This window comes from Strix uralensis, chromosome 1, assembly GCF_047716275.1.
Source record: "Strix uralensis isolate ZFMK-TIS-50842 chromosome 1, bStrUra1, whole genome shotgun sequence".
NCBI classification, from domain to species: domain Eukaryota; kingdom Metazoa; phylum Chordata; class Aves; order Strigiformes; family Strigidae; genus Strix; species Strix uralensis.
In genome coordinates this window covers 37,777,606-37,804,737 of record NC_133972.1, presented here as the reverse complement: position 1 = coordinate 37,804,737, position 27,132 = coordinate 37,777,606, and the positions used below count along the sequence as shown (strand labels likewise).

Below are 27,132 nucleotides of genomic sequence, written 5' to 3'. Positions count from 1 at the left end.
GATGATATACTTTTTTGCTTAAAATTCAATTCTTTCATTTATTGTGATACCCTTTAAATGATTCTACAGATTTTCACAGATTGGTTGTATAGTTTCAAATACTTATTTTTAAAGCATATCTAGATATACATAATACGTCAATTAAGAAAGCATTAAATGGTAAGATTTTTATGTTATTTCAAGAAGTGTGTGAAAACTGGGTTGAATATTGAGATTTTTCCACTGAATCTTTGTCATGCAGGATGGAAATTCCACACTATTTTGTCTGTCCTAGCTTCAGTGCTATAAAGACCTATGCTGTGCCTTTCGGTGCCAGGTGGTAGTGAGTAAGGCTGATCTATACATGCAAGGATAGGTTCTGGTTTCTTTCCTCCACATTAATGCTGAAGAAACACTACCTGGATTTAAAAAGCCCTCAGGGATAAGCTTTCCTTGACTTCAGTATCCTAAATCCTGCAGCTTATTTCCAGCATAACTGCATTCAGTTAGGGGTTCTTCTGCAGCCAGAGAGAGTAAGGAAGGATTCCTTCAAGCACAAAACTCTTTGAGTGAAAAACTAAGGATTTAGTTCTTCCTTCATCCCATCCCTTTTCAAGCAGCCAGGTGGGATATTTCCATGGGACATAGAAATCGGTCTAACATCATGGTCCCTTTGATCTGTTTACAGGTTAGGGCAATGTCTCTTAGTTCTACGTGGTACAGCAGTTTGCCATGGTCTATAACAAGTGATAATTAGTCACAGACGGGGTCATGCTCTTCTTTGCGTAGAGGAAACAGAGTAGTGCAGTCCACAGTGTGCTCTGCCCAGCGGGACCCTGCAACAAAGGCACAGAGAGAATGCATGCCTGCTCTCATTGACTGTGGCAGCCAAGGCTGAGTTTGGCCCTAAGTGCAAAAACATTTTCAAGTGACTAAATTTAACATCTTCTAGTAAATATTCTTCTGGCTTGAATTTCAGTCTGAAGCAGAATTTGACAAAACATTGTGATTGGTTGGCTCCCAAGCATGCTTGAAAACTTATACTGGTCGATTTTCTTCCAGCGTGTGAAGTATGTGCTTCTTTCTTGCAATCTGTTGAGCTGGCATTTAGGAGGGGATGGTAATTTAAGTGGAAAGCTCATACTCTGCAGCTTTCCTGCTGATGATGAAAAGTTGGCATTTTCTCCTTTGTGGAATTCAGTGTGAATCTGGGGCTGCTTGCCAGCTAGGCAATGAGCTCTGCCAAGAAGGCCTGGACTGCGTTAAAAGGGGTTATTTACCAGAACAGGTAAGCATTTCTCTCTCCAAAATGGAAATACTCATGGAAGTGAATATGGCATGAGATCAATTTTAAATTGCATGGTAAACTTGGTCACAATCTCACATCCTCTTTGTTAAACTGAGTCTAATACTAGAAAACTATTAACACTGAGTCTAAACCACCTGTCAACTGCTCCTTGCATAAACCCAGAGTCCAGAAATTGGCCCAGAAATAGAGAATTAGATAGGCTAGGAAACTGGAACAAGTATGTGCCAGAGGTCAGCATGGTGACATCAAAGTCCCCAAAGTAGGCAATGCTAGCCAGGAAGTGGTTTGAAGAAGGAAACAGAGAATATTACATAATTGTTACATAATTCCAAGGCATCCCTTGTTTTTCAGGGACTGGTAGGTGCTAATGACCCTTTGTGCCTTTGAACCTATTCCTTACTGAAAAATGACTTATTTATGTCATTGTGACAGTGGATCATAAAAATACCTGCCTAAAGTGCTTATATATAAACAGAAACTGCAGAAACTTTGAGACTGTTAATATACGGATGCAGATGACCTGTGAGATATTCAAACTTAGTCCTCTGTAACCATAGGCAACCCTAAGAGCAACAAAGCCCAGTCTTGGTGCTAATATGCTTCTTGCACTGTGTATCCAAGAAAGGGAGTTTGTAATACTTCCCCCTACAGCCTAGGCATCCCTGAGGAGCCTGCCTGCCTTCTCCCTTTCCTCTGCTTCTGTCAGGACACTTCATGCTCCTTACCTTATGCTAGCAATAGTTTCAGTTGTCAGTTATCTCTAGCTACACTCCACAATAATCTTCACTGAAGCTAAACTTGGTGTTTTAAAACATGACATTGCTAAGGACAATGCAAAATATTGCTAGAATTCCCAGCTCAGTAAAGACTCCTGTAGTTTCAGATTCTCTCCACATTCTCAAGGATCAATTCAGATCACTTTCTGGGCACATGAAATTTCCATCATTAATTCCTTCTTCAAACATTTGTTGATATGCCTTTGGCAGACTTTGGCAGCCCAAGTGATTTTTGCCCATTTACATTGGTTTTCCTACTTTGAAAATGATTAGTGGACACAGTTTCTACTTTCATCTTCTACTCTGGGCACAAAAGTCCAATTCAGCCATGTAAAAACTTTGAAAATGTGACCCTTTGTGTCTGGTCCAAACTGTCTCTCCAGTGGTTTGGTTATTTCTGCAAACTTGAGCTGTTCTTCGCTGCAAGATTTCTTTCCTGACAGTGTATTTCCAGTGCTCTTTTCAGCTTCCTTTCTGTTAGCCTCTAGATTTAATAGACATCATGATCTGAATGCCAATAATGTAGGAGGGAAGGTGATGATGCCATATATGCCAGGTGTAGAGTAATTTCTTTTGTTCACTGTTGGGTCTAACTGCTGATATTTTCCAGGGACACCCCTACATCTGTATAGTTGTATCCAACCAGTGGATAGCTGCCAATAGAAATCATTCTTTCAAAGGCAGACAGTCTCATTTCAAAGTGTATAGAAATAGCTGCTATAACCCACTGACTATTTCTACAGTGTTTTTGTAATGGTACTGCATTTTAGGCTGAGCAGGGTATATGATGTAATGACTTCTGGAGCCTGATAAGGTTTCCCTGATATGGAAGAGGATCCAAGGTCTGTCTGGCTATCCTGAAGGGTGAGGAGGCAAAATAGCTCCAGAGCAGAAGCTAAGCTTGGGATACGAAATGCAAGTTTTGTGGAAAAAAGAGTTAAGGAAATGATCACATACACTCACATCACCTACAGATCTGTTAGTAGAGCTAACAGATGGAGTAATGATTGGAATAATTGTTGGATGTTTGACCCTCTTTCATCTTTTCTTTAATGATTCATCAGCTTATCCTGATTTCTAAAAACACATCTACCATTTCTAAATATTAATCTAATATGTCTAGATATTTAAATGCAGTCTACTTAAAAAGAAATATTTCTGTACTGATAAATATAGAGGTGTCATTAGGAAAAATCAAGACAGTTTTTTGGCTCTTGCAAAAATTCAGCTCTGAAGAAGGCAACAAAATATTCGCCTTTTAATAGGAAATCTCCTCTATCTATCTCTACATTAGCTGTTTCCATCTTAATAATTAGTAAAAGAGGTCTGCAGAAAGAATCTCAAGGTAATCAAAGGACAAAACAAGACACAGCTCTCACATCTTACAGTCTGGCAATTCCATACCTGATAATATTACTCCAACTGTCATATCCTGGAGCTATTTTGTCCTACTTCAGGGACTGAATTGATCATCCAAACCTTAGGAATTAGGAAATTGTCAAAACAGAATCCTGAAACTGCTGTTTGCTTCCCCTTCTGTGTTCCTGCACCCAGTATGACCAAACAGAACTTCAGGATTTGTCCTCTTCCTAGCCAAATGATAGATTACTTTAAATGGAAAATAACAAGTGATAAGAGCAAGTGCTATTTATCTACATAACCCCAATAATTAAGATTATTATGTGGACTATTGTTCTAAAATCTGTGAAGCTTGATCTATTGGTGGGCATTTTCATAAACACACAGTTTTCCCCCAGGTACCTGCAAGACTTACCAAATAGAATAACCTGTGAAGATCATGAAGTAAATGTGGTTTAAGAATTGCAAATGTATCTGTAAATATTATTTTTATTGTAATTGCTCTCTTTGTTCTAAACCATGATATGTATTAGATAGCTACAATCTTCTTTTGCAGTTTGATCTCCTCAGTAACCAAGTAGAGTTGGGACCCAGTCAGGTCCTGCCAGCACTTCCTTGCACACTTGCTCACCGCAGAATAGAGCGATTTCAAAACAAAACATAGTGCTATTGTTTCTAGGCACAAGGAAATATTCCAGATGCGATCCCATATGGGATTCTAAGGAAATAATGACATGAACAGCCCTATTCATTTTAGTTACCAAGACTCCAAAGGACTGGTGATATTTGCAATGTCTTTATCACTGACAGACATTCATTGCTGATTGTAATGGTAGGTTCCTAGAAGTTCTGGGATTTGTAGCTGAGCTTGCTTAAAATAGCACTGCTAAGGGAGTATCTACACTGCAGTTACTTCCCACTTTGTGCACTTGGATCAAAGCTGATTTTATCTAGTTCGTGGGTAGCAATGCAGCAGTAGCAACCCAGAGGACAATATATGATGGCTACTGAACTATTAACTTCACAGAGGAAGCTCCTTGGGTGGGCTTCACTTGACCTAGTTTAAAGTAGACCCAGACATGGTTAAGAAAGAGTTTTGTCTGCAGTACAGATGTCTCCTGTCAACGGTGGTCGAACTTCTTTAGCTTTAGAGAGGGAAGACTGGTATTGATATCGCTCTTCCTCGTCCACCTTGACAGGGTTGCAGCTCCTGGCTCTGCAGGAAGCATGCCTCCACACCCAGCCTTAGCAGCCTACGTGGGGAAGCGGAAAAACTGGCTGGACTCTAAGCATAGTTCAAGAAGACTATAGTTATTACAGTACAAGAAGACACATTTAGCCCAAACAATCTTTTACCCTTTTTATAGGAGAAAATGTATGGAAGGTGGACAAAAAAGCACATGTGGATGAATTTCAAAATACAGTTTGTTTGGTATATGTATCTATATCGGGGCAAAAAGTAACTGTCCAGTAACTGAATGTTTCTGTCTGCTAATTTACTAGGATGCAGCCCTACTCAAAGAATATACAGTTAAAACTGGCTAACTAAAATACAGCTGACTATAAAAAACTTACTTAGAGAATTCTTACTGCTGATCTGCATAACTATTTTTTATCTACTATTTTATTTGAAATTAATGCAAAGCTAGTAAAAACATCTGTGTTTTCTGGTTTTCCCCCATAAATCTTAAAATGTGTAAGATGGTTAGATTCAATAACACCAGAAAAGTAAAGATAATAGAGTGCACACTTCAGTTCCAGTGTGGCTTCAGCAAGGTTTTGTTTGGAGTGTCCAGCTGCATATACAGACGCAGTGGAATTTGGTTTGTGAGGAACCTACAAAAATTACACAAATAACTAGCATTTTTTTAATGAATAATACACAGACATGCACCTGCTTCAGATAGTCCATAGATTAGTCTTGCAGCCAATAGAAAAGCCCCTTGGAATTCAATTACATGGCTGGAAAACAGAAAACAAAATCATGGCTATACTTTTAGAACTGATACCAGCAAAATGTTAACCAGTTCTTGGGCAGAGCTTTTCCTGAGGATTAGATTGTTTCAGTTTGTTTTACTTCCCTGTGGCTTATTGAAAATTTATATTATTCTATTCTGTTCTTGCAGCTGGAGCCTCTCCCAGAAGATATTGTGCACCAAATCCCCAATATGAATGCAATAGCTTCTTTAAAAAAGACCACTGAAATTCAAAGTATGTTTCTCAGTTTGGGATCGTGGGTTTGGGGTATTTTTTTATTATTAATTAATGTCATAGGCATTAAAATATTGTTTCAGAGAAAAGAACACACAAATGTTTTATGTATAAACCAACATGCTCTGTCTAATATATATATATGTTTTTATTTTTTGGTTTTTTGACATCTCTTTGTTTCTGCTATGTATTTAGCCCTGAAAAACTAACCCATTGAAATTAGTTAGAGCTTACTGATTCCTGAATATTCCCAAATCTTTCTATTCCATAGCAGTTTGGGTGGAATAGATGGTTGTCAGTGAGGGACAGGAACAGACACCTAAATTAGAGCTCTAACAAATAGTTTCTTCAGATTCTGTTTGTGCAGCCCTTTACAAGTTACTCGCTTTGAGATATATAGGAGTTTGAGATAAAGTTTAAAAGCTCAAAATGGACATTGGTCCATGGAAAAATGCTAACAAATACATGATTTTAATCTGTTTCTGGTGTAGAGGGTACTTGATTGTTTCACTTGCGTGCCCTGACCCCAATCCTTTATTACCCAGACACTTTAGGGCATTTGCTCTGGTCTCACTGAAAAATTTTCTCTTTGACATCAGTTGCCTTAATCTAACTGAGCAGACTACCCCTAAATTCTTTAATCTTCTGCTCTCTGCCATTTTACAAAGGCAGTGAGAGCTTCCTGACTTGTACTGTTTGCTGGCTCTTTAACAATAACAAATGGATAACAAATGTTTGCTTCATGTTAGATGAATCACAAATAATTGGGATCCATCTGCATAAAATAAATGCAGTTTTTAAAAGGGACACCATGCATTATGTATTGATCATCCAGTAATTATCAATCTGATTTTAGTTTTAAAGTGACAATCAAAATTCATTGTAGGTATATAATTCATCCTTCATGTCCAGTAGTCACCCAGATATGCAAATGCTCTAAGTAGATCAGCTGTATATGATAAATTCCAGCAAGTCATTTTTGCTGGGTGGTATGTCCTAGGGTAGCTCATGAGTTAGTATCTTCCTTAAAATTCCTTGTTAATAATCTAGAAGGAATCAAATTAAGGAGATTCATGTACTGTGCAAGATAGAGCAGATTTGTAAATTATAATAAGGACAGAAAGTTGCACACAGGTCACAGACATGAAGAAAGAATACACAATTCTATTTGAAATAAGACACGTATTTAATGAAAATGGATCTGAAACAAAAAAAGGGTGAATTAGAAAAAAATAATACCGGCTCGAGAAAGGCATAGTGTCTTACTAGAAATAAACACAAGTGATGGCAGTTCAGAAAGAAGGAATGGATTTAGAACAAATATATAGTGTGTGTCTAAAAGCATAGTTCAGAGCTCTGTAGTGTGACTTGACTTTGGTTGTTCAGAACAAGCTTAGGTTTGAGCTGAGCTGGTAGTCACAGCAGTGGGCTGTTCTGAAACCTAAGTCAGGCTGCTTAGGGTGTGGAGTTTTTTATGCACAATATTCTGTCTTTTCTTGCAGCTATTACCTGAAAGGTTATGCATACATCATTTTGTCTGGAGAGAGACCAAGTATTAGAGAGGAATATGCTTGGATGACAGAAAGGAGCATTGAGGAAGTTTAGTGCAGCTTTACAGAGAATGCATATTTAAATGGCATTAAAAGAAGCAAGTACATGTTGAATATTATAGGGAGTTACATAGGCTGAAAAGCATTAGGCTGTGGGGTAGCACCTCAAGAGATACTGAGAAAGCCTGATTGCTGAAAGTTTGGATGATTGCTTGCATGTATATTGAGTCTGTGTTTCTGCGATCCAGCTTTGATAATGAATATTAGCAACATTTTAGACAAAAAAAGTCCCTCCTCTGTGTTTGCTGCAGAAAATTGAAGATACAATAATTAGTTAGACAATAAGAGGAAACAACTTTTTTCTAACTAGAATGGAATTTGTATAAATGTTTTGTTTGTGACAGTGATCCAAAGCTCCTTTGGAAATGTAATACATTTGGAAGTAGTAGTTCCCACACCCATGTAATATGCAATTTCTAAACAATCCTGTTCACTAGCTGGAATACCACCCCCAAAATGTTTTTTTCAAGCAAGCCATGGTACAGCATGTCCAAATCTCTTTGTGAAAGGCTTGTAACAGTGACAAAAACATTTATTTTTATTATTTCCTGGTTAATAATCAGTGCTCCCACAAATCTTTAAGGGAGACTTAAGCATATTTTCATGCTGAAAGCCAAAGCATACCTAGAAGACTGATTTGGTTTCATTGTTTGTTCTTGCAAGCCGCAACTGCTCTTCAAGTTTTGTATGAATGAAACCAGCAGTATGCTTCATTCTTTCCCCTGAGCTTCACCAAGTTCTTCTCAATGAATGTAACAGGACTGGTAGAATTTCGCATTCCAGTATAGCACAGAGAAATGACATTTTCAGAGATGTGAGCAGTTTGAGACAGATGCTTTTTGAGCTCATTTAATTGTCAATCCACAGCATACCTAGGGTTTCTAACAAAGCTCCTTTGCAGCTGCATGCTGTGATTGCCTCTCCATTCCACAAGACCTTGCCTACAAATCTTTTGGTTGAGAATATATGCAAGCCCTGTATGTTTTCTGCACAACATAGAAATGTTGTTCTTTATAAAAAGAAGCTTGCAAAGATTTTCTGCTTACCACAGGTGTTTGTAAGGTACAGCTTTCTGATTTTAAAGAAAAAACTACCATTGCTTTTTCACAAGCATCAGAAAGCCCTCTTTGCATGATGTACCCACTGCTGCCTGGATGCTGTTCCTAATTGGAACTGCCTTAAAATTTCCTCCCACAAATCACAAACACCCTGCCATGCACTCCCCTTCTCCAGGACCCTCCACTGCAGCATAGGTGCTGCCACCTGCTTCCTGGCCTGACTCTGCTCTCCCTCCTTATCACTGAAGCCCCTCTTATAATACAATTCTCAATGCAGAGAAACAAGAAAAATCACGGATTGCTTGGGAGTGAAGGGCAGTTAAATGGGCACAGAGAGCCCACTAATATGCTTGAATTGGCCCTGAGTTTTAGTGTTACAAGAAAGTCAGAATTCAGGGAGCAGCTGGTGTGTGAGCCTGTGTGTGAATGAACGAATGCGATGTAGCAATCCTCACTGATGCTGTTTTATTGTTGCTGCAGGAGAGCAACACAGTGGTAGCTGGGTACTAATATTTTATTTTATGAATAAGAGCCCTTGAAAACTCCAGCAGTGAACATGGGTTCATTTCTTTTATAGGCAAGAGGGGGTATTATTCCCATGCCAACAGATTTGATTTTCTTGCACATCTGTTACTGCAAAAAAAACCCCACCCACTCTGTGAACATTTAGCTCATAAATTATAGGGTTTGAATTGGGTGTATATTGCAAAGACTGACTTTTGCACATATGATCTGTGAGAACATTGTGGAATGCTCATATAACTTTTTTGTTTGTTTTTAGTGTATTTTTTAATGAATAGAGAATATGGTCTCTGAGCACAGTAATAATAGAGAATATTTTTGTCTTGTTTTTATAAAATTTGCCAGGCTCCAATCATTGAGCCTACTGCTATGTACATAACTTTTTAGCTGTGTCTTTCATGCTTTTGGAGCAAAGCCAGCCTCCTAACACTTAATCTCAACTTTGTAGGATACTTAATACACTTTACATTTTATCCCCAGAAGGTCCCCGTTATTTAAAGATTCTGCTAACTACTCAAACGTGCACACTATTAGAGTTCAAAGAAACACGCTGGCCATGCTCGCTGGTTGTTCTTGCAGATTGACTTGGGCTTTCATCTTGCAATGATGTTTTTGAATAAAGACATTTTCAGGCTTTATTGACAGCTGCTTTCTCACTGGAGGAAAAAGTTCATCTTTCGAAAAGCCTGAAACTATGTTGAAAGCTGTGTTACCAAAGAGGGAGGTTTCAGCAGCCTTTGTGCAGCACAGGCATTACCACCGCTGGCCTGGCCTCCCAGCTGTCAAAGCCTCCAGCTACCCTCCGGATAAGCACCTCAGCTCAACCCACTGCCCAGCTGCCAAAATCCTCCTTTTAGCCCTTGGAAAAGTCCCCTACTTGATCCCTTCTCTTTCACAGCTGTTGAAACCCTCCATCTAATTCCCATATAAGTACCCTGATCCAACCTCTGCAGCAGCTGCTGGAAGCTTCTTGCTAAACACTGAATAAGCTCTGGTCCAGAACTCCCAGCCTTCCCAAAGCTCCTAATTTCCAGGTGTCATCCACCTGGCAATTAGTGAGTGCTCAGTGGATTACTGGACTGTAAGAAATACATATGTAAATTCTTACTTGTTCACCTGGTTACCACTAAGCAACCTCTGTTTCTCAATAGCACTGCAGTAGCAGACCATTTTATATGTTGACAATGAGCCACCTGCCATTATTGCATGCATTGCTTGAGAAGCTTCTTATTGTCTCTTCTGTTGCAGGCAGAAAGCTGAGAATACTCATGCTTTTAATCCACTGCTTTTTTTATATACAGCAAACCAGAAAGCTCTATTCCTTATGATATCTGGCAGCTTTCCAGCAACAGCCAGTTCATATATGAAAGTTTTAAATAAATTATTGTTCTAGTATACGCCCTGAGGTTGGAGGGGAAAGAACATCCAGGACTAACAAACCTGATTGTTCTGGCAACATCACTTCAGTCCGAGCTGGCATTTCTGACTTTTTTCCTTTTCAAGACAGTGCTGTGTGAGCACTTCGTACAACAATGTTCATTTTTCTAGTCCTTATTTGCTGTATATGCATCAACAGTCCACCATATCGGAGCTTCTAGGTATTAACTCTGCCCTGAACTCCCTACACCTTGCATAGATAAAACCAACAGCCTGTCTGACAGTATGCATTCATTAGTCTGTGTGTTACTCCTCCAGTTTATTACCTTCTGGGGAAGGGTGTGTCACAGCCCTTGGAATGAAAGCACTTTCCAACTTGACATTCTTAGGTTCAGAAATATACCTCTTCACTGCAGTCTGAAATTTCAACTGTACTGCTTACACCACAGTGATTTTAAATTATAATCACTCAATGTTGAACTAAGTGATTACTATGCTTGTACCACCATGCTAGCTAAAATTCCCATAAATTATTATGTGTGTTTTCCTTAGGCAAGTACTGGAAGTCAGTGGAGCCATATTCTGTGCCAGTGGATTGTGCTCTGGCCGAGTCTCAGAAACAAGAGAGGGAGGAGACAGAAACAGTATCTGCTATGGCCTCTCTTTCAGTGGATGTTGAGCAGTGTATCCCTCAGGAAGGCAGCAGGTAAGTGTATTCAATTATTATAGAGAACAAGGCTTTTGCTCCAGTCAAGTGAGATGAAGAAGACAGCTAGACTGAGGGTTGCTTCAAAATTATCTGCTAATTGAGGTACCTGGAATTTTTCATACCTGGATGTGAATTCTCTCACTTGGCCACTGGAAGCAGAGGTATTCTATGCTAGCAGGTATTTTTTTGGTGTATGTAAGTTCACGATTAGTACAAGAACCTTGTTTTTTCTCCATGTCTAATTCTCTCTACTACACAAAAAGTGCAATATCCATATGAGGAAAATAGACGTGATCGAGTGTAATCAACCATATTCTTCTCATTGGAAGCTATTCAAACCTGTTTTAGTTTTAGTTTAGAAGGCATTTAACACACAGTCAGAGAAATTTAATAAGGATGGACTTAGATCATTATTAAATGATATTAGACAGGCATTAAAAGTTACTTCCCTGGAAGCAATGGAACGGTGCCAGTATAAAACTTAAAGAAATCCTGACCAGGATTAGGGCCAACATTTTCTGTGTACCAGGATGAAGGTATACCAGCAAAGAATGAGAACACTGTTTTTTCCAGCTTGTCAGCTACTTTACATTAATAAAGATTGCTTTCAATTTCACAAATTGAGAAACTGATACAGTAACTGCTGTTGTGTTTTGCCAATTAGAGATGAAAACAATTGATAGTCCCCGAATACCCTGTCATCTACAAAACAGTATTTCTTCAAAGAGTTGTTCGGAATCAGAAAAGCCACTGCAAAAGTTCTTGGAGTTTCCTATTTACTCATTTTAAGGACAAATTTTCCTGGCCTTCACCAGTAGAGGAAGACCCAAAATGCAGTGGAACCATTCAGTTTCCATCACACAGAGAAAACAGGGGAGGAAGGGGGAAAGGAGAAAAAAGCCTTATAAGGAGACTCATCAGCTGCCTGCAGGCTGTGGAGTAGAGCTGTGTAACAACAGGAGAGAAAGGAGGGAGCTGTGGGTAGGCAGAGCGGTGGTGGGAGTCAAGCCAGAAGGATCCATGGCTCCTATGTCATGACAGCTACTTGCTTGATTTGGTTCTTGCCTCCTGCATTGGCTCTTTTAATCAGAACTAAACTGATAGCCGTGTGGGGGAATAGCACAGTGATAAAAGTTGTGGATGCATTTGGGAGTGAACGTCTCTCACAACAGTGGGAGTGCTCATCTGTCAATGAGTTAACAGACATGGCTCAAAGAGACACGCGGGGAACAGAGCTAGCTAGTAAAGTTCACAGTATTTACATAATTACCTTTCTGATTGTAATTATATTTTAATATGCTATGGGTATTCTTGTGCTAGTATTATTGCAAACAAATCCATAAGAGCTTAGGGAAGAATCCATGATGTACAGGAGACATATTTGAGATTTGTGAGAGTGCTAATCAGTGCTCAGCTAAGGAATAATGTAAGGTTTGTCATATAAATTTGTGACAGTTATGACACACTTCTGCTATCCAGGGACAGAAACATGCCTGCTCGTGTGTGCATAGCTCTGAAATATAAAGAATTGTAGCTAAAATGTTGGAACTAATGCAGTCAAACAAAGCAAAGCTTTAAATTGTCTGAAAAAGGGTGTGGTTAATTTTGTGTATTTTTACATTGCTCAGAATAACCAAGAATTGTGTTTGCTATGCTCCTCCACTCACTTAAAACTACAACCATTGAGAGCAACTGCTGATCCTACGTGATTTGTACAAAATAACCCTTTGACTAACACTGCACTCAATTATTGTATTTATTACCTACTTACTGATAACCTGTGACAGTTTCTACCCATTCTAAAAACAGAATTTCAGGGCGGAGCTGAGAGAATTGGAAAAAAATGGATGTGCTGAAATGTACACAAGTGGAATTCATGTGGCTGCCAGATTCATTACACTTCATCAGTTCTGGACTCTTATAGGGACAAATCCATTGTGATGAATTGTTCTGTGGAAAAAATGGCTTCGTTTGAAATATCTTCTGTGGTGCTGCAGAGATTTTTCAGCAGCACAGAAAAAAACCGTATGCACGCATGCGCTCCTAAGTCTGTTTCCATATTCATAACCCACAAAGAAGTCATCAGAAACCAGATTGCCATCAAAGAGTGACAGGACAACATAAGTGCTGTCCCACCGGGCCAAAATTGATAGTTAAGTTTTCTGAGGCTTTGGGACATCATTCGCTTTGTTTTCTTCCTGCAGAATATAAGGAGGAATATGGAATCAAAAATGGTCACCCCAAAGGTCTGATATTGAGGGTCCTCTGAGCTGCAGGGAGACCTGAGAGGACCTGGCTGCATTCTGAGCATGAATGAAAGTCCAGCACAGGATCATAAATCCAGGGACTGATTAGACATTGCACACTCTGGTTTCATGCCAGTATCATTTCATTTATTTCATGAAAACATGCCGTTCATTTCACAGACACATGCCAACACAAACTGCAGTAATGTAGTGAGGAGTCCAACTTTGCTTTTTCACATTTGTTACGTTTGTTGTAATCAAGGACCAAATATTCAATGCTCCTTCTCCAGACCCTTTCTATGGCACTTGACAGAGCTGCAGGGACATGAGGAATCATTTGGGCTCTCAAGCTCTCTTGATAAGGCCACTGTAGATGTATCCCTCCTCCCCGCATTGTAGATAGGAGCCACCTTCTGAAGACCTGTTGCAAGCCTTTTCATTGAGTGTTTGGGAAAGTTAGTTGTGACAGGTAGGGTGGGATCAGAGCAGAAAGTGCCGTGGCTGACAGGGCAGCCTGGAAAGTGTCTTCATTTATGCCAGGAGCCGATTTACTTTCTCTTAGTTCCCACATTCTGGCCTGCATGTCTCAGCCTCTTTCACTGAATTGATGGTAGAGGTCCTGTTGACTTCAGCTTTGGATGGTCAGGCCTCCAGATTAAGAGAGCAGCAGCAAGAGTCTCTTTGCAGGAAATTCTTGCCAGTTATGTTGGAGGATATATTGGTGTTTGGAGCGAGATGACTCACTTTAAACTCAGATTTTGGGTAAAGCAGCTCTTTTCCTGGCCAACTCATATCTGACTCATTTACCACTGATGAATAAAGGATAAAATGCTCCTGGCTAAGGCCCATCTTAAGTATTTCTCTTTCTTTCTTCTCTCTTTCTTTCTTTTCTTCAAATGACAGTGCTGATTATTTTTTTATTTGATTTTCTCTGGCAGTCTAAATGAAAAAACCGTGAAAAGCTGCTACGCTTTTGGTGTTTTATTTTACCAAAGCACAACTCTGCATTTTAAGATCCAATTGAAACTTGATTATAGACTTCAGAAGAGAACAGATATAGAAAAAGAGTTTGTGGATAGGAAAGAAAACATGCATGACTCTAACACAGATTTAAATACAGATGCAATTAAAGGAACAGGCATGCCCTATAAAACAGTTCTAACTACCATAACCTTTGTGTGTTGATAACCACTTATTCCCTATGTGAGATACACATTTAGCTGATTAGAATTTTGCTTTGGCCAGACATCTGTTTCAGAAATTGTGCTATGAAAATATTCAGTACAGCGCTGTCCCTGATACATTGGAGCTTCTGTATGTTTCTTCTTAAAATGGAAAAATAAAAGGGTGTGGAGGGAGATCTCTTGCACTTACTATTTTTACAATAAACAGCAAATCTTGAGAATGACATTTATCAGAATTTGACTTTATGGCTCTCAGCTGAGCATAGATTTTACTCAAATGGAAATGAAAACAAAGTGCAATTTTTAGATATTACTCTTAGCGTTACAGCACTACCAGTTGCAGTTTTAGTCATGTTGCATTATATTACTTACATTATATTATATACTAGAGCAACTGGTTAGATCATAGAGTACAGCTAGCCACCATCTAGGGTGACTTGCTGTGTTTGTGTATCAACTCATAAAGCTTCACTATTTGGGTATCCACCTCAGCTTTGATGAGTAACCTGAACCTACCTGGCCATACTCCACAGAATCTGCAGTCACAGCCAGGCTCATGAGCTGAAGAACAGCTTTCCCAGGTCAGGCTGCAGCCTTATCTTGCCCACCTTCCTCTCATCCCCCAGTGGTGGGCCACGTAAGGAAAAGAATGAGGAGCAGAGGAGTTTGAGAGCCAGCCTTGCCCTGGTGAGTCAGTAGATCTCAACAGATGTATGTATCTGACCCATCCTGGGTAAAAGCCTCCAGGATACCAACCCAGGCATAAACTTTTCAAAGCTTTTTTTGAACCACCTTACACCTTTGGCACTTAGGTGGTGAATCCCACAGCCTCATCAGGCATTGTACATCTTTATTTTTGCTCTAATAAGTTAATAAACTGGTAAATTCACCAGGGAACCCCTAGTTCTTGCATTGTGAGAAATAAAAGCAGCTCTTTTCTTACTCATAGTCCCTGCCCTGTTTCTGGCTTTAAAGGCTTCAGCTGTCTCAAGACTCTGTATTCCTTCTGGTATGAAAATAATTTCTTGCCTCTGATGATTCTTGCCCCTCTCTGTGCCTTTTATAGTTTTCTTTAAGATGGAATAAGAACAGCATGCAGAACTCCAGGTGTTGGGTACACTGTGGATTTGCACAGTAGCTTAATGACGGGGATTTTTTTCTTGTTTCTGTTGCTCTCTGCTCTTCTACCATTAACTCCAGGTTCTCAGTCATAGCCATCAGTATGTATAAACAGTTAAATCTGTCATCCGCCCTCTGTTGTGTACTGTGTGTTAATTTGTGTTTGTTTACCTTCTTCTTCACTCGGAAATGGTGGTATGGGCTTTAGAACTGACTAGCATGGATAATTTGACATCATCAACAAATATTATCACCTAAATCTACTGGTAGCCTGTCAAGTCTTTTTGAGATGCTCTGGAGAATCCCTCCATGGTGAAAATTCACCAATATTATTATCCGTTTCCTACTTTTGATGGATAAAATTGTTGGAAAACTTTCTTTGCACAGGGATCTCTCTTGATCCCTCTTCCTTCATTTCCTCCAGAAACTTCTAATAAATTTGTAAGGCTTGCTTTCTCTGTAAGTGTTAAAACATAACTCCTACCCAAATTACTATTACCTAAATGCCTACTAATTCTATCAGTAATTATAGCTGCTTTCCATTTCCCCATGCAGGCTTACTGTATCTCCTGTAGTTTCCGAAAGGGTAATTGCATTTCTTATTATCTCTACCTCTTGCGTGGATGCTGAATTAAGCAGTAGAATATGCTTAATAATTACTTCTTTAACAACATCATAATTGCATTCCTCTAGAACTCAGTGGACAAATATCATCTGCTTTTAGCAATTTGACAGTGTTTAATATATCAGTTTGTTCTATTGCTGATTCAGTTTAAGATAGTTCATCTGCAAATAATAAAATCTCCCTGACACTTCTCTAGTGAACACAGTTATAAATAGTTAATTTTGCTTTTGTGGTCTACCTTCCTTGATGCTCCTTTTATGCTTTGATCATTTCTTCTGATGTATTTTGAAAGATCTTTCTATTATTAGTTTTCATGCCTTTAACTTGTTGCTCTTCAGACTTTCCTTTGACCTGTCTCATTGAGGGTTTATATTTAACTTTCCAGAGTTAATACTTTATTTAATTTGCCTTATTTGGACATTACTTCCTCTTTTGAAAGTATACACATAGTTAGTTATTCCGCTCTTAAACTATGGTGGTTCTTACTTTTAGTTCCTTTTTCTTTAATCCATACAAAGTCCATTTTTACTAGGATATATACTTACTCAGGATCTCTTATATAATGTCTTTAGACACTCTTTGAATCATCTCCATGGTATAGAAATGTACCTCTTTTTCCCCAGCTCTCTGCTACCAGAGGATCACTTTTCAATTACAATGATCTTCTCTGAGACAGCTGAGTTAAATTAGGAACAGATTATGGCATAAAACAGCCATACCATGCCAGAAAATCTATCTTTTGTTCAGCAGTTTCTGTGACTTGGAAACATACCTTGAATTTTTATTTTTATGTGTGTGATGATGTAGCTATGAAGAATCTCTGTAATTCTAATTTAAAAAATAAGGTAAGAAAAACATTTAATTTTTTGAATGATGCACAGGGTTTATCTATATTCTTAAATATTAACTTTTTTTAAACTGTAGATATGAACTATTTTAAATAATATTCCCATAAATAATATGGTTGCTATTGATTCTCAACTGACACAGAAAAATACTTAAGATGTCACACATCTTGCCAGATTTTATCCATATGGTAGGATTTTTGCCTCATCTATTTCTTTTGTTTTAAGGCTTAAAGGGAATAATTTTGTTTAGCATTAACTGCAGAGAGACTATTTCATTCTGCCATAGTGTGAAGTCCACATATAGAGAGCTATAGGTGAGCACTCTTCCCAGCACACCAAAACAGAGTGAAGGCACGAGGGCTCTGCTCCTAGGAACTTGCAGTTTAAATAAGCCACATTGAAGCCTTAATGAAAAATCACAGTTGTAGTTCTACAATCGTTACAGTCCCAACTGGTGTCTTTCTGAATCTGCTGACTGCATGGAATCAGTCCGGATCAGACCCAAGCTCACAGCTGCATCTCTGAGGAACCAGTCAGTGCATACAATACAGGAAAGGTTTTTTTGCCTGTTTTATGTTTTTATGCCAGCTTCTTTTTAGCTACAGGAAGAATGACTGAGCTGATGTAACTAACAGTGACATAACTGAAGGAACATAAATGTGGCTTGTCAGACTCTGCCCCCTTGATTTTTGTTGGAGAACTTTTGATTTCAGCAGAATGGGTATATATTGATTCACCTCTCAGTGTTATGGGGCTATAGCATTTTTCTCTATGTACTGAGGGCCCTAAAACTTTACTAGCTCTCACACAAAACTCTGGCCTAAGCCATTATCCCTTAAAAATATATGTTTTTAATGATAAGCCATTGGATAGATCCAGTGACTTCTCTGACAATAAAAAAATGAAGTTAAAGCATACACATAAGTCTTCCAAAGGAGACGAGAAGGCTGTGAGAGTACCCACACTGAGAGACAACAGCTGGGTTCGCCAGGACACCCTAACCTCCTCTCCTTTGTCACTTGCATACAAAAAATTCTATTGGTACTTAGGCTCTGGCTGATGCACAGTAATGGCGTATTGTTGCAATATATTGGAATATGTTAGAATATAGCACTCAAGGTCAGTCCTGGCACTCAAAAACATCCTTGTCAGTGAAAAGTTGCCCAGTACTAAAACCCTGAATAAAATCGTCTCTCAGTTGTGCTATGGTCATGAGAAAGTCAGTGCCAGAAGCCAAATACATGTGAACAGACTGTTGCGCCTACTGCTTCCCTAGATTCTTATAAATAACCCAGACCCCAACTTCCAGAGGTCTTCCAGGGCTCCACTCCTTCCTGCTCTGCCAATATCCATTTGAAATCTATTGACAACTATCTCTTCTCATTTGCTTACTCAGAGCAGAACCTAAAAACTGAACTGTTATCTGCTTCCAAATTATCCTCTTTTCAGACAGCCCCATGAGGTCCTGGATGTTTAACAATGGTTTATTGCACTTTTGTGTTATGCCAGAGGACATGCAGGTCTTCCAAAAGTGGCTGGAGAAAGTTGAAGCTTGTGGTCGGCTCATCAGCAACATACACCATCAGTATGAATTCCTCACATGGTACATGATCCTTTATCACACTTGAGGATCTCAGCAGCAGACTGGGCTCCATCCCACCCTGACTGCCACTGTGCAGTCTCTGCTGCAAGCCAGAACAATGCAAGAGGGGAAAAAGAGGGAGTGTAAATGGCTTCACCTCGTCTCTCAGGAACAAGGGAGCTGCAGTGGTTACTGTACATGGGAAACATTCTCCACCATGTGGTGAGGAACAAAAGATTTGAGATTTATAGATTAATAATCTTTTAGGGTCGATAATTCTTTGAGAAGTGATTAGTCTGAAAAGCATCTTCTTTTTCATATATCATTCATCTGACATATTTTTCAACATACTATCTGTGATCATTCCAAATCATAAAGGAATAACCTGTATAAAATCATTTAAAGATACACTGCTGAATTTTTCATTGGGAAAGACGTTAATAAACTCCAGATTCATTTAAAATTCTCTGGCTTCCTTGCTGAATAAACTACTAAAGCCCATGCAAGCCCCCATTAATTACGTTTTTTTTCCATGGGATCTCATGAGTTTGTACTTTCTGAGGGATGTTTTACTGAAGCCAGTTATTATACTGGCTTACAAGATTTAGCTGGTAAATGTCTCTTTTATTTATTAATTTGCATTTACTTTTTACTCTCCCCTCATTTCAAAATTGCTTGAAGTGACTATTTTTAAGGAGGTCTTGAGCTCATTTGCCATATGGTATTCTGACAGACTGAGGTGAAAAACGGTTTATGTCCAAATTTTTATGCCCTTCAATATTGAGGTCTCACCATGATCTCAGAAGCTTCCCATTTTATAATTGCCAGCATAATTCTCAGGTGCAGTAGCTTGTCAGATACAAGAAATTATGACACTTTACACCAGCTCAGCGTATGTCCTGATTATTTTCTTATTGGTTGTTTTAAGAGCTCATCCTGCCTAAGCTGCATATTTTCCAGAGGCTTTCAAATAAAAAAATATATGTATAATCTGTTTTTGTATTATTGATACCTTCTCTATGATGGTGATCTGCTGATCAAGTTCAGAATTTGTTCTGAGAATTTTCAGGCAGGCAATGCATTTGTGAAAGCACAGAATCAAAAATCAGAGGACTGAAGAACCCCAGAAGAAACACTGCTAACTACTTGGCTACTGGTGAACTATTTTGTTTTAATGGTATGGGCCCACTTGAAAAAATAAATGCATGTATTTTTTTGTTGCAAAAGCTTGTAAAATAAAAGTATCACAGCTATTTTTTTCATGAAATTATTTGACTGTTGACACAAAGCATGTACATTTCTGGACAAAAAGTTATAAAATATTCTGACATATTTTAATATAAACAGGAACATTTTCAGTGATTGCTTGGATCTAAAATGTTTTTCCACTTGACATTTGTTTATACTTCCTAGGAAAGAAACTCTATTTATGGATAACTGAATAACACAAATAAACATCAGAGAGCTGAAAAATCAGCTTTGATTATGCATGAAAATCTACAATGTCATTGTGTACTCTTGTGCTGTATTCTGATTGCCTGTTTATTTTTACAGAGCTGCTGGCGAGCCCATGGAAGAAGAGCCAGCCTTGTGAAGTGCCAAGTCCTCCCTGATATTTCCTGTGGGTGACATCATTGTGTATCCCCCCAAAGCACCCTCAGACATGTCTTGTCTGCTGCTTGGGTGGCACAGATCAGATGGAACATAAACACTGGGCACGAAACTCTGAATAGCAGCTTCACTTGTTCTTTGGATGGACTTGAAAGGGCCCTAAAGATTTCTTAAATGTAACCGCTACAATTCTAGAGTTACAGTAAAACGGGCTTGGGAGAAAGAGCCTAGAGCATGCTTTTTATATGCTGTTTGACCCACTCACCAACATAAATTGTGAAGTAGAGTATTACAAAATTCTACATGATAGATTATAGATATGAGAATTGCAACAGCCAGCAGAATACTTGGTAAACTCCATGAATCACTTTCTGACACTTTTTACTGGGTAATTTTTTTTCATACTGTGTTAAATTGTTAACAGAATTTGTTTTCTTTGCTCTGTGTAATGAAAAAAACCAAACCACCACCTTTATTTTACATGCCATTTTTTAACCCCCTGTAATGAGTTCTTAGCTGAATAAGTGAAAGGTGTGTAAATTATGATGAGGGATTTTAGCTAAAGGGAAAGCACTTCTTCTTGTACTATAAATCCCTGAAGTACTGTGCTTGGTGGTGCTTTATTTTCTTTTCCCTTTTCCTGGCCATCCCTCCCCATTTCATGTAATCTTTTCTATCATAAAAAGACATTCACGATTCTCTAAAACGAGCGATCCTCTGCCTTTAAAAAAAAGTGCTGTACCCTCCGTAGCTGACAGTAGCTCTCACCATATGTGCAGCAGAGATCAAGTAGTCTCTGAAAAATGGATGGCTTTTCAAATGTGTTTTTAGTTTGTTCTGAAATGTTTCTGCGTCCTGACTCTAAGAGCAGCGATCTTCAGTAACTGCGTGCAGCTCATTTGAAGCTCAGGTGTTTCTGTGGAGGTTGTGTTGGAGGTGTTTTTTACAGGTCGTCATGTGAATATGAACTGATTCTTTTATGTAGTCCTGCACCAAGAGAACTGATGTTGCTTAAGAAGCTTCAAAGGGTTTAGGCTTTATTTTAGATCCCCAAAGTGCAGCAAGATCTCCCTGCAATGTGACTTTAGCTGTTTAATTCCATGTTTGAGAACGTAACATAGAGTTGTGCCTTTAGCTGATAATGAACGCTTAAACTGTTACACGTGTTGCCTTACCATCAGAGAAAGAGATAGGGCATGTATGTAAGACTACTTCAAATGAACAAAACTCTGCTACAGCAACTTTTATTTTGTTTACAACTTTCTCACCTAATGAACCCTGGGAGATACCTTGAAGTATTCAACTTACAGTATTTGATAGCTCGCTCAGCTTTTAAAAGTGAGTGATGTTCATTTTTATATATTTTCCAAACTCAAAAGATATATTAAAGCCATAAGTGAAGACTGTCATGCTTTTTATTCTGAAATCTGAAAGGAACCTTAATTAAAACAAGATTTTGGGGAAGGCTATGATATGAAAGATATGGAACAATATGGTTTCAGTTATAGGCAGACTCAAACCTGTAAATCAAAGATGAAAGATTTCACTCAAATAGAATTATATAATTCTCTTTTGTTATGCAGTCAGACTATATCTTTCATGCATTTGGGTTTGTTTACGATTAGCATTTTAATTTTAAAGACTTTTATTACTTATACAAAAGCTCTCTGCTACAAGTTAGAAATCTGAGGCATGCTTTGAAAAGGGAAATCTAAAAGAGGAATGTCATTTCCTATAATGTGAAGAAAACTTTTATTCTGAAAAGCTTACTCTAAAATGGATGTATGCCCCTCAGAAAGTGAAATAAAATTCTACCCCCCATTTACAAGCCAAAATCATGCTCATTTTAGTAATGCAAAGAGTCCCAGCAGGCTAAATTAACTCCTGGTGTAAGCCACCTTGCCTGACTTTGGGCTGTTCTGAAGGGCTTGTTCACATGACGAAAGCAATCAGGAGTTCATCCTGTATTTTCAGCAGACTTGTGGTGGCAATCTTACCTGCCATTTGCTGCAATTTTCTTGTGGTCATCAAAGAAATTTCCCTTCAAGGAAACCAAGGACCATAGCTGGTGAGTTGGGTAATTTGTAGAGCTTCTCACATTTTGAAATAAAGGCTGCAAAATTTTAATTGAGTGCATAGTAAGATCATTTTAAAATTAACCCCACAAATGCAAAATCTGCTGTGTCCTTAGCTTGCATGAAATTGAATATGAATTGCAGTCTGAAATGTGAGTTACAAACTTTACCAATTAAGTCTATGTTCTGGGGTGGAAATCAGCTAAAGCTGTCCTTTGTAGCTGGAAATGTTTTTAAAATGCCAGAATAATTTGAATTAAACCACATTATAATCTCACACTTATGCATTTCTACAGGCATACTCCCAGACAGACATCTAGACATTCTATTGGTTGAGTTAGGATCATCTGGATAAGTAAATGTGCAAATAAAATGCACACAGATTATGTCCAGAACTCTGTTCTCACTGAAGTCAAGAGCAAAATCCGCTTTGATTTCAATGAGAGATGGATCGGGCCCTGCTTTTTTTTCCCCTTTAAGTCCAAAACACCATTACTTTTTGATTATGTCATTACAAGGCACCGTACAGCCCTCTGGGAAATGATTGAGGCTTATGGTGAATATCAACACTTCCTTCAAAGCAGACCCGGGCTTTCTGAGAGGGCAGTTTCACTTGCTGCTGTTTTCTTCTCACAGTATTTTTTATTACCATCAATAGCTCCCCATGGGTTATAGTTAAAATATCTCCCAGCAATTTTAAACATACTTCCAGGGAAATATTCACATAGACGCTCTTAAAAATGCCCGGTTTTAGCTGGATTCAACAACAAATTCCAAGAATTTCAGAAAGATGCATGAATTTATGTTTCTCCATTTCTAATGTCCAAATTCAGAGGCTTAGGAGCTGTTTTTGAAGAGATGTCACAGTCTAATATCTCTCATGGACCTCAGTTTAGGCTAGGGAGATTGACACTTCTGAAAATTAAGTCCCAGATATTTCAAGCTGGCTGCCAAAATATCTACATTGAGCTTAGATTACTTCTAAAAATGAGCTGAAATGCATAAATGCAATGGAGTAAGTTGTGGTTTCTCTGCGTGATTCCATGAAGAAGGTGAAGCTGAGGATGTGGCAGAGAGCCCTTGAAGCCAGGGTGACCCTCTGCCTGGTGCTGGTGGCACAGGCTCTGCATGCAGGCGGGAGGGCATCCCACAGCACCGCCACCCCAGGCTGCCATTGCCATTGGCAGTAAATCTTTGTCTTGCAAGGGAAGTGTGCAGGAATTTGCACTCTGCCTCTGGATCCACATGTCCCTAAGCCACCAACCTCCAGAATGAGAGATGCCTCAGTATCAAGTGCCAGTAAAATGCTTGCTCCAGTTCATACTCTGCCCTAGTCTTAGGGACTAAACAAAAGCTCAGTGGGGCTTTTCTTGTATTTTTCTTGTATTCTTGGGTCATTAAATACTTTTCTCATATTCTTAGGTCCTTAAATTCATAGTAGAAAATGAAAACTAAAAAGGGATATGACTCAGGATATCAAGAAAATAATGATTTTTATCCAGCTTAATGCTTTTACCTGGGCTGGAGTGGGAAAAATTATGAACATTAAATCTCAGAACTGCTAAAACCTAAAAGTGTCTTGCACTTCATTTTTGGACTCTGTGTGCAGGAATTCTGTATGTGCTCATTTTGCTTTAATGTAATCTGCAGCAATGAAGTGATTGATTATATGATGTTTTTTCAGGCAAAATTCCTAGCGAGTAATCAAAGTTCATGGGAATTTTGCCAGTGTAAAGATGACAGAATTAGTCCCTTTTTTAATTATGTACCTTCCTAATTTTACTTTCAGTAAAAATGAAGTAACTAATTCCAGGCAAGTGAATCTGAGGAAAATAAAATCATTAAGCTGTCTTAAATAAACATCGCAAAAGAAAATATAAGCAGCTATTATGCAAACAAAGATGGCTATTTCTTTACTTTGCAAAAAAGTCAACAACATGCTGCCAGCTGAAAGAAAGTAGCAAAATGGATCCCTCTCTAGCATATGTGGTATTTGAGTTGGTGTCTTATCTAAATGCAGCCTCCCTAAAAAGCTGAGAGTCATAACCGGGGATGAAATATTAGAAAGATTTTGCTGCAGCCAACACCAGAGGTCCTGTAGAGAACAAGAATGTAGAGACTGACTAATTTGTGTAGACAGACAGCAGGACACTTTTAGGGCAATGTGTCTGGGACGAAGAATGAGAGGGAACTTTTCCAAAGGCACTGATGGCTGTGAGGCAGCTAACTCCTATTAGTTTGCAGGGGCAAAGAGCATTTATTCTTTGGGAAATGTCCCCTCTGTCCCACAAGCATGCCCACAAGCATGCAGACATGAACCTTGATGTACAATTTTGTGTCCTAAGCAGCAGCACCCAGGTGTGCTACCCTGACGTGTATGCTGTGCATTTGCCCAAGAAACTATCAGTCCCCATCAGACACTTTATAACATGACTGATAGGGGAGATTTTTCTAATATATTTTTTTTCCAATAGTTGCCTTTCCAGAAGTGTAGCAGTGCATGGTTGGTTTATTTTAAAAGGTCACAATAGAGCTTTGTGAAGAATTGTACTATTTTATTTTTTTTTTACAGACTCCGTATGGAAGTAAAATAGAATATATACATGGGGGGAAACCTGATGGGAAAGAATTTCTCTTAGATCAAGCTTCTGCTACCTGCTTTTCATGCTGGATTTGGAGGAGTTTGGGTTCTTAATTATCATTTAAGCTTTTACTTTGTCATGTCATTTGCTTTGTCTTTTTACCTATAATTGAATTCACCCTCGTAGCACATAGAAAACCATCAAAAAAGTTGCTTTTCTGACAGATGCCTCTGCCCTTGGTGTGGGAATGAGAATAGCTTATCTTTGCCACTTCTAGCACCAATTAAATGCTTCATTTTTGTGACAGATCCAAACTGGAGTGGTATTTTATGAGTACGATTTAGCTGGCTGTCTGCTGGTTGTTAAAAAAAGAAATTGTGAAACTCACATTCCTCTCTAACCTCAAAAGGGACCCATTTTGATTTTAACAATGTAATATTTTCACTTGATCCAAAAGGTTTTTGTCCCATGACATCTTGTTACTAACTCAGTTTTAGTCTCTAGCAAATAACACACCACAGAGAGTGAAGACGAAAAAGGACGTTCCAGCAGCTATTAATTATAACTCTTCTGCACAGTCCTTCATCCTGCTCTAATGCCATGCTTGGTGATTCAGCATATTAGAATAGTTTATAGCAAAATATAAATTGTTCTCTGCCATCAAAGATACTACCACTTGGATGTTAATTATCACACCATGAGTTAGGCTGTAAATTATAAGGAAGACATGCTCCTGTGTGGATGGTCTCAAGGCAAGTGACACATGAAAGCAGTGGCACTGGTACTGTACAGTAAGAGTGATTCTGTGCTAAGATCTCCACACATTATTCCCTTCCCAATGGTACTCCTGCATAGCCAGAGACACATTTGCAATAGCGGAGCCGTAGGATGCCCTGATTCAAAGACCACTGAAATCCCTCCTACAACAGGCTTTGGGTAAGATCTGTGATGCAGCTAGAGAAGAAACCTTAACTTTGCACTCAGCCACATACAACTAAAAAAAGCTCAGATACAGATCTGAACTTGGCCACACATTCCTGTTTCTGATATGAAGTGCCAGTTCTGCTTCTAGAAGAGTCTGTCTGAAAGAGCATTGACAGTAGTGGATATATCCTATTGGCTTCAGGAGGGTTTATATGTCATGTGTTACAGGAACAGGTTCATATTCATGTCTCTTGCTGCTTAGTTTACTGCTGTTTTAAATTTCTTGATTGGCTTAGTATTCCAAGCTAGGATGCAGTAGGAAAGCATAAAGCAATACCTGTTGAAGTCATAACTAAAGCTTTCAAAGCAAACTTATTGCCGTGGGTTTTTACAACACTGACTTTTTGGTCTAGGGATGCACAGCTGAAATGTCTATTTTTTTCTTGGGAAATTGATGTTGCTATCTGTTTCTATGATAAAAAACAGTCCTTTTGCTCAGAACACTAAAAGTTTATCTGTAATTTGTCTTTCCAGGCAGATCAGATTCTAAGGGATAAAGCATCAGTGGGACCGACCCAAAGGGCAACATTTTTAAAGGTCGATAGTAATATTTCCATAAGAGTAAAAGGAACCTGTGGATTATTGTTATTATTCCTGATACATTTTTGTATCTGAAAGCATCCAATGAGTGATGTTAAGTAATATTGTGCTCCAAAACTTTATTGATTATAGGTATACAAGCATTGGATTGGCGTGAAATAGTCTTCAGCCGAGTTGTTAAAATCCCTTTTGTTTTGTGTTTTGTATAATTCTTTGGCTATAGTCTTGTCCTAGTGTGAATAAAAGCTATTTGAAGTAAGCTTGTTCGATACTCTGAGCTTTTTTTGATTTTTTTTTTTTTTTTAATTGGCGCTAAAAAGAAGTGGAGCTTTGAACATGCCACCCTGGTTGGATCATAGGAATCTGACTGTTAAAATATAAAGGGTGGAGCATGGTGAAGCTGGAGTGCATAAAAAAGGAACCACAAATGTTACTGTAAAAGTAATGTTACATAGCAGGCTAAAACGCACACAAAGCAGAGATTGCAGAGCTCCGGCTTTAACACCAAGCTCATATTCTATAGTTCCTTTGGCTCATTGTCCTGAGGCATTGCAGAACACATAATTCTCCTCCCAGTGAAACAATTTAAATAGTGCATGCGCTGTTTTGAAAGCTGTAAGACCCCTGCTTGGTGGGAGGTGGGGAATATCCAGCATGCTGCAGCAATACTCTGGACCACAGTATCACGCCAGCCCTGCTGCTGTAAAACTCGGGAGTTGTTACGCTGATACAACAGACCTGTCTTGAGAATGGCACCCCACAAAAACAGTGGTATGAGGAAGGAGTGTGTTTGCTATGAACAGACTTTGATCACTTGCACATCGTC

The 27,132-nt window shown here is 38.7% G+C and overlaps 1 protein-coding gene across 10 annotated transcripts in view; it reads left to right on the top strand.

Annotated features, from left to right (window-relative positions):
• Positions 1-26,565, top strand: part of HDAC9 (histone deacetylase 9) — a 490,905-nt gene extending 464,340 nt beyond the window's left edge. For all 10 annotated transcript variants that reach the window (XM_074863233.1, XM_074863213.1, XM_074863224.1 and 7 more), the window contains 3 exons: positions 5,550-5,634; positions 10,754-10,907; positions 20,069-26,565. In XM_074863233.1, coding sequence (XP_074719334.1) covers positions 5,550-5,634; positions 10,754-10,907; positions 20,069-20,108 — 279 coding nt within the window. In that variant the 3' untranslated portion in view covers positions 20,109-26,565. The remainder of the gene's footprint in view (positions 1-5,549; positions 5,635-10,753; positions 10,908-20,068) is intronic.
• The last annotated feature ends 567 nt before the right edge of the window (positions 26,566-27,132 follow it).